At 40.8% G+C, this 8,778-nt stretch overlaps 1 protein-coding gene across 1 annotated transcript in view; it reads left to right on the top strand.

The window, feature by feature from the left end:
- Positions 1-2,302: 2,302 nt before the first annotated feature.
- Positions 2,303-8,778, top strand: part of LOC122542645 — a 47,147-nt gene continuing 40,671 nt past the window's right edge. Inside the window, exons 1-2 of the mRNA XM_043680641.1 lie at positions 2,303-2,334; positions 7,734-7,863. Of these exons, the coding sequence (XP_043536576.1) occupies positions 2,314-2,334; positions 7,734-7,863 (151 nt within the window). The 5' untranslated portion in view covers positions 2,303-2,313. The remainder of the gene's footprint in view (positions 2,335-7,733; positions 7,864-8,778) is intronic.

The raw sequence follows: 8,778 nt of genomic DNA on the forward strand, positions 1-8,778 counted from the left end.
CTAACCCATCACAATGCACTATTATTATCTGTTACTGGAGCCCTGTAATATGATCCCAAACATGTATTGCAACACCACGTTAACCACATAACTGCCAGAATAACTTCCATTGGCTCTAATCACTGATCCATGCGATACCCTACTAGTCACTGCCTGCCACTCAGAAAAAGACCTGGTTATTCCTACCCTACTTTTCCATCCTGCTAACTGGTTCTCTATCTATGTCATATACTATACCCAGTTCTCTGTACTTTAATTTTAACGTGGGATGTTATTGAAAGTCCTCTGAATCACATCCACTGGCTCCTCCTTATCTGTCAGTTGCTATTTACATCCTCAAAGAATTCCAGTAGATTAGATTCCCTCCATGTGGAAACAAGCCATTTGGTCCAACAAGTCCACACTGACCCTCCAAAGAGTAACTCACCCAGACCCATTTCCCTACATTTGCCCCTTACTAGCACTATGGGCAATTTAGCATGGCCAATTCACCTGACCTGCACATCTTTGGACTGTGGGAGGAAACCGGAGCACCCGGAGGAAACCCACACAGACACAGGGAGAATGTGCAAACTCCACATTCAGCCACCCAAAATGGGAACTGAACCCCAGTCCCTGGTACTGTGAGGCAGCATTGCTAACCACTGAGCCACCATGTTGCTGCCCATTTGTCAAACATGATTTCCCTTTCATAAATCCATGCTGACTCTGTCCAATCATGTAACTGTTTTTCAAGTGTTCTGCTATTAAATCTTACATAACGGACTCTGGCATTTTTCCACCTGCTGATGTCAATGTAGTCTATAATTCATTGTTTACACTTTGCCACCTTTTTTCAATAGTGGGATATTAGTTACCCTCCAATCCATAGGAACTGTTCCAGGGTATATGGAATCTTGAAGTATGACCACTAATGCGTCCAATATTTCTAGGCCCACCTCTTTAAGTACCATGGGATGTAGATTGTTGAACCCCGGGGATTTATTGGCCTTTAATCCCACCAATTTCCCTGGTACAATTCCCCACTAATATTGATTTCCTTCAGTTCTTCTCTCTCACTAGACTCTGTGTTCCCCAACTTTATTTGTGTCCACCTTTGTGAAGATAGAAAATATGAACTTAATTGGTCTGCCATCTATTTGCTCTCCATTATAACTTGTCCCATTTCTGACTCTGAGGGACCTAGTTTTATATTCACTAAGGTTTTTCTCCTCACATATATGAAAAAGACAGAAGGGAAATGAAAGAAAAAAGGAATTGAAATTTTGACAAAAAATCCCAAAAGATTCACCATTTGAAGGAATAAAATTTTTATAATTTATTTGTTCAGGGAATGTAAGCATCGCTGACTTAAAACAAAATTTCCCATTACCTGTTGTGGCACATCTCCAGCTCAGGTGTGAGTTGAACCTTATGACCTAGATATAGGGATCTACCTCTACACACCAAGATACCCAGCAACATTGCCAGCTATTTCCCTCTAATTCTTTCTCTACGGTTCAGACCTCTGTGCACCGCACGCACATCCAATTTGGAAGTCAATTCATGGAGCATGTCAGCACGCAATTCACTGTGTGTGGAATGTCAGATCAGCGACACGGTCATGCAGCTTTGCTAACCTCTATTGCCCATCCCTAGTTGCTCTATAGAAGGTGGTGGTGGTGAACTGCATTCTTGAATCACTGCAGTCCTTGTGCTGTTAGATAGACTCACAATACTATTAGGAAGGGATTTCCAGGATTTTGCCCTGTGACGCTTGAAGGAGCTATATATTTCCAAGTCAAGATGATGTGTGACTTGGAGGGGAATCTGTGGCTCGTATTCACTGGTCTAATATTCACATTTTCTATCTACCTACTGTACTTTATCTCCCACTCCAATCAGGTGCCAAAGAAACTTTTCTACCAGTGGTGGTATTAAGAGACTGCACCAGTCTTCCTTCAATCTGATTTCCTCCCTCTGCACATTATCTTCCAAAAATGCCACAAATGAACCCATTCCCAGATACTTGGGAAATGCACTTTAGTTAATGAGACTCTGTGGATCATGCTATCAACTAAGATTACCTTCAGATAGTGGGCAGAGGAGTGTATTTGACTTTATAAAATTTCCAGAGCTGAGATGTTGTGTGACATGCCATAGTTGAGAGAAAATGTCTTTAACATCAAGACTACATTCGACCAAAGGTCATCTCAAAGAGCTCTAGCAAAACTGGAGTCAATGTAAGTAAGGATATATGTTTGACACTGCTATTATTGCTTTTCCATGTCGAGTCGTAGAGGATGAAAATAGACCTTTTGGTCCAACTCGGCCATGCTGACCAGGTTTTCCAACGTAAGCTAATCCCACTTGCCTGTACTTGACCTATGTTCCTGTAAACGTTTCCTATTCATGCACCTATTTAAATGTCTTTTAAATGTTGTAACTCTACCCATATCTGTCATTTCCTTGAACAGTTCATTCAACATATAAACCACCCACTATGTGCAAACGTTGCTGCTCAAGACCCTTTTTAAATCTTTCCTCTGTCATTTTAAACCTATATCCTCTAACCTGGAGAAAAGACCTTGGCTATTCACTTTATCTATAGTCCTCATGATTGTAAATGTCTAAACAGTCACCCCTCAGCCTCTAGGTTCCAGTTAAAAGAGTCCTGGCCAATGCAGCCTCTCCTTATAACTCAAACCGTCCAGTCCCAGAATCTGTCTGGTAAGTCATTTCTGAACCTTCTCCAATTTAGTAATATTCTTCCAGAACTGTGCACAGTAATTCAAATGTGGCCTCACCAATATTCTGTACAACCACAACATGACAACACAACTCCTATACTCAAAGGGTAAAGGTTAGCAGGACAGGGAAGTGATTGAAATCAGGATAGGGTTTTTTGAATTCCTTATTCTTATCCCTCTCATTCCATACCTATCATCACAAGTAATCCTTATGTTTCTTGTTTAAAATTTGCCTGTTCAGAGTAGGTTTTGGTCATCTCTAAAGCGGGTATAACTTGAACCCAGGTCTCCTAACTCAGAGATGTGGACACTATCATTGTGCCAAACTTATTGCAGACTTTGTATAAGCTAGTCATCAGATTTTATTGTCATGGAAACAGACTTTTCCTTTGAAATTATTGATGTTAATTCAAGCTATAACTCCTATGGCACACCGACAGATAACCTTTTTCTTCATTCGCTCAGGGAATTTGGGCAAACCTGGGTGGGCCAATATTTATTGTCCATCCTTAACAGCCGTTGAGAAAGTGGGGTGAGCTTCCTTCCTGAACTATTGCAGTCCATGTGCTGGAAGTTGTCCCAGCTTGATGTTAGGGAGGAAGTTCTAGGATTTTGACCCAACAACAGCAAAGGACCAATGACATATGTCCAAGTCAGGATGATGAGTGTTTGGAGGGGAACTTGCAGGTGATGGTACCCCCATGTATCTGCTGCCCTTGTCCTTCTAGATGGCAGAGGTTATGAATTGGAAGCTGCTGTCTAAAGAGCCTTGGTAGATTTCTGCAGTGTATCTCCTGTATGGTACACACTGCGGCTATTGAACATTAATGGTGAAGGGAGTGAATGTTGAAAGTGGTGAAAGAGGAGCCTGTCAAGTGGGTTGCTTTGTGGTGTCGAGCTTCTTGAGGGTTTTTGGAGCTTCACCCGTGCAGGCAAGTAGGGAGTATTCCATCACACGAAATGGCCAACAATTGGTTCTCTCCATCTTAAAAAAAAGTACAAACTTAACAGTATGATTGACTGAATATTAACAACATTATCAACACAATCTTAGTCCAATCAATGAGTTTCCCGATATCCAGCATTTTAAACTTTGCAAGCTGCACCAATTATGTGGAAAAGTGCTCAAAGAATATATCTCAGTGCAAGTGGCTGTATTAATTATACTGATCAATGAAAGCCTGTTAAGTCCAAAGAAGAAGTAAAGTTTAGAATAATTACAAAATGTTTACACAATGTGGCTTAAAGAGGTCTGTTTTGACCTTTTTTTCAATGAAAGGTTTTAAGACAGAAGTCCTGACATGTCTATTAAAAACTCGTCAACAACTTCTGAGGCCTTGGGTTCGTTTTAAGTTGGAACAATAGAAGCAGCCTGAATGGGTGTGGTCAAGTTCCCATGAACCAGGGTTTTCAGTTTCTTAGTTTTTCAGTAGCAGTTGTTGTTGGGTCTGTTGCTAAATGACATCGCTCCCTGCTACACTCTCTCTGAGTTTTCTCTTAATGCTTTTCCTCCTGGGCTGCTAAAATTACGTGTGAGACAATCTATTTTATTGACTTCACCTTTGCTAAGTGAGTGTTTATGGGGTGTTATTATATTGGAAGAGTTAATTAGTAATAGCTACTGCATCTATTATTTGTTAAGCATTTCAACAGAATTACAGTTGATGCCAACAGCACAGATTAGTCCATTAATAATGTTCCAACAAGAGTACCAAGTACAAGTACTAATCTCACACACCTCATATCAAGAGTCATTAACACACTGTGTTTTACATTGAACTATGCTGGAATTGTGCAGGAGGCTAAGTAGAACATTGGACTGAGAGAGGGTGAAGTGTTGGCTTAGTAACAGAAAGGAAGTGATCAGCAAACACATTGTGTTTAAATCCTGTTGCAATGATGAACTCCCTGAACTGACTGGAGGAACTAGTTTTGACTTATCATGTCACAGAAAGGGATTGTGTGGGTCATGGGGTAGCAGCCTTGGAGTTGAGCAACAGATAAATGTTCCTTTAAACAGGAAGCTGCAAAAGGGTTACAGTGCCACATTGTATAGGGATGAGGGCAGTGGCTCAGAGGTCAGCACTGCTGCCTCACAGTGCCAGGGACCCGGGTTCAACCCCAGCCTTGGGCAACTGTCTGTGTGGAGTTTGGAAGTCCTCCCTGTATCTGTGTGAGCTTCCTCCGGGTGCTCCAGTTTCTTCCCACAGTCCAAAGATGTGCACGTTAGGTGGGTTGGCCATGTTAAATTGCCCTGTAATGTTGAGGGATGTGAAGACTAGGTGGATTGGCCATGGTGAAAGTGGGATTACGAGGATAGGGTAGGGGTTTGGATAGGATTCTCATTGGAGAGTCAGTGCAAACTTGATGGGGTGAATGGCTGTAGGGATTCTATGATATCTTGACATGCCATAATATTCAAGCAGGCCAGGTGAATTGGCCATGCTAAATTGCCCATAGTGTTAGGTGTATTAGTCAGAGGGCAATGGCTCTGGATGGGTTACTCTTTAGAGGGTCGGTGTGGACTTGTTGGGACAAATGGCCTGTGTCCACACTGTAGGGAATCTAATCTATGGGCCAAGTGCTGGTAAGTGGGATTAATGTGGATGGATCAGTGCAGACTTGATGGATTGAAGGGTCTCTAAGGAGGTTAACCAGTGCTCAGGAGGTAAGGGAGAGTGAGGGAGGAATGGAGAGGGTTGGAAAAATGGATTTGATGCTGAAATAATTGTGATCAAACAATCTGTTAAATTTGGAGACTAGTGGGTGGAAACTGAGGACAGATTACAATTTTTGAAGGGAGAATGAGGTTGAAAGTTCAGAGTCACTTCAGGACCCATACTCAACCAGCAGCTGGATCAGATGCCACAGAAGGATAGTTCAGATGCTTGTGATATGTAGATGACGTTTATGGGCCAGAATGAATGGAGAGGGAATGGAATTCTAATGCAGGTATATTGGATGCAAGTGGGTTTGCAATGGAAGAGAGAGGAATAGACCTTTTAAAGGGTGGAGTGGGAAATTAAATCAAAATTGATTTAAAAATGTCAAGAACAATGCAAAAGTAAGAAGTGACTCTGAAAAATCATAAACACATAATAAAACATTTGGAGCTGAGTAGATTCAGAATGAAAAATGACATATCCTCCAAGGGAACAGGCCAAGGTGTTGAGTAGACTTGAAGAAACTCACATGCAGAATATGACTTCCAATGTAGATGTGATGGTCAAGAAGGCAGGTCAGGAAATTTGGCATGTCCATAAGGACCCTCACCAACTTCTACAGAAGAACCATTGAAAACATACTATTCAGGTACATAATGGCATGACAACTGCTCTGTCCAGGACCTAATGAAGCTATAGAACATGATGTACAGAGCCCACACCATCATGGAAGACAACCTTCCATCCATGGACTCCATGTACATGGCTTGCTGCTGCAGAAAAGACCCATCACACCCTGGTAATGCTCTCCTAAAACCTCTTCCTCAGGCAGAAGATCCAGGACACATACTGAACACACACCAGTAGGTTCAGGAACAGCTTCTTCCCCGCTGTTATTAGATTGATGAGTGGACTCTCTAGCTTCAAATAATGCTGATCCTGCTAACATTGATCTCACCTCATGCATGTTCCGTGCAATGTAACCTGTGTGCCTCTGTCTAAGTCTTTTCAATCTCTTCATCCTTGTTTAATATGACCTGCTTGTACTGTTCGTAAACAAAGCTTTTCACTGTACTCAGGTACATGTGACAATAAATAAATTAATCAACCAAAGAGATTGAACCAGGTAGCGGCCATTGAAGACATAAATATGTTTCGAAGGAGGAAAGAGGAAGTTAGAGAAATAAATCTGTTAACATAGCAGAGGGCATCAGACGAGGAGTAGAAAGATTTAGATTAGATGTAAAATTATTGTCACTTATCACAAGTACAAGAGTACTGTGCAAAGTGTACAATGACCTTGGTACAAAATACCTGGCTACAAAATGATAGTTACACAAATAGAAAAATAAAGACATCCATTATAAGGTTCAGCACCACAGTCTTCTTGGCATTAAAGTAGAAAAATAAAGTTTACAAAGTCAAAAGTTACATTAAATAGAGATGAGAAAGTGAATTAGGTGGGGGAAAGGCAGGAAGGATTAGGGAGTGCCCTTAAGAGTGATGGAGACTCAAGACAGTGATATTGGTAAGCTGTGAACCAAGGCTTTAGACATCTCAATAACCTTTCTCTGCACCTAGCAACAACTGTGAAGTAAATACTGTGCTATTGAAATACCTGCTTAAAAACAAACTTTCATTTGATTAACTTTGGAACTTTGAAGCAGACAGCATTAGAATCTCTGGTGGTGCATGTCCAGTTGAGGTTATGTTGAGATCAGACACGTTGCACAAGATGTTCTGCCCCATTGACAATGAATAATTGTCCAACATTGTTTTTATTCTTCTTAATTTCACTGGGCAATTTGCCATACTGTTTATCTAGAAGTTTCCACCCTTTTGAGCCTAATGGTGATAGTTGTTTGACACAGGAGCTATCTGCTCCGCTGACTGTTTCCAACCTTCTCCGTGTCTATTTTCACATTTTCAGTATCTGGGTGTGTTTTGACTCAGAGTATTGAGCCTGCCCTCCTGAGCCACTTTACTGAAACAGATTCAAAGAGTGAATGATTAATTTTCCAAGGCAGTAGTTAGGTTCCTAGCTGAGTGGAACTGTAGTTTTATGAAGGTGTAACATTCTCTTGCACTGAATGCTGCCCTGCCCTTCTGTCCTAATGTATGGCACAGGACATGGAGTCTGAACATACAGTGTTTTTACACCATGAGAAATTAAATGAATTTTAAAAGAATGAATTTTAAAAGAATTTTAAAAGAAAATTCTTTTTAAAAAGTCAAAGAAAATTCCAAGTGAACAGAATAAGTGTTGCCTGACAAGAGAAAATATGTGTTAGTATCTGTACAGTTTAGCAACAAATCACTTTATATCTCTTTGTTTTTGCAGATTCTTAGGATTCATTCCTTATACTTGCAAAAGAGAGCCATTGCAGAATCCCACAATCAAACAGTCCTGTCGATTCCTGTAAACCTAGAGTCGGTGATGTTTGATGTGGTACATCAGAAACATAAAACTGGTAATTTTTATTTCTTAAACACTGCAGTCATTACTCATGGGAACATTGAATCAGATTGTACAAAAGCTCAATTAGTGAAACCTACTCTCATCCATTGATCAAATATTGATTTGAGCCTCATTTGCATGGCAAATATACTGTTAGAAACGAAAATCGCTTCTCAATAATCGCTCTAGACAAATTCAGGAAAACAAAGTTTTATTAACAAGTCAAGTCTGCAGAGTCGGGCACCCTTAAAGAAAAGGCGCGCTGAGGCTTACAAAGTCTCCCATTATATACAGCACAAGTCCTCCTCTCCTTGGCTCCAACAAGCCATGAGGTTCACATTCTTAAAAACATCATTATTCTTATCACAAAGTCTGCAACAAATGGCTCCAGAGTCTCTAAAGTTGTTGTTTTTCTCACCCTGTAGTCTTATCAAAACAGATGTCTCAAGTCGTACTCCCATCCTGGAGTCTTATCAACCAAGGACTCATCCTTCTCTGCTGTGTGAATGGCTTCATTAATCAAGAGCCTGCATGCTTTTACTATAGCTCACAAATTGTCAGCATTCTGCACAATTTAAACTACTCTACTTTTGAGTATATAAAATGGTTGTTAGAAAAGAAACAAAAGTTTTGTCTTTTATTATAGATCAGTCTGTGGTCCAGGCACATCTTAAAGTTTAAACCGAAATTACCTCTCACATTTTCCTACCTCACAGTTAACGTAGTGACCATCTACGTCCTGCTTTATAAAGATTGTGGATTGTCTCCATGTGTCAGACGTTACCTGGGGGCCATGGCAGCGGCGGATCTCCTGGTCATTATCCTCGACCTGATCCTGAGACACATTCCCATTGTTTATCAGGAACAGTTTTATTTCCTGAAGGACTCCATCCCCGTGTGTAATATCCACGCCGTCCTAGTTTATGCA

This window comes from Chiloscyllium plagiosum, chromosome 40, assembly GCF_004010195.1.
Source record: "Chiloscyllium plagiosum isolate BGI_BamShark_2017 chromosome 40, ASM401019v2, whole genome shotgun sequence".
Lineage (NCBI taxonomy): Eukaryota > Metazoa > Chordata > Chondrichthyes > Orectolobiformes > Hemiscylliidae > Chiloscyllium > Chiloscyllium plagiosum.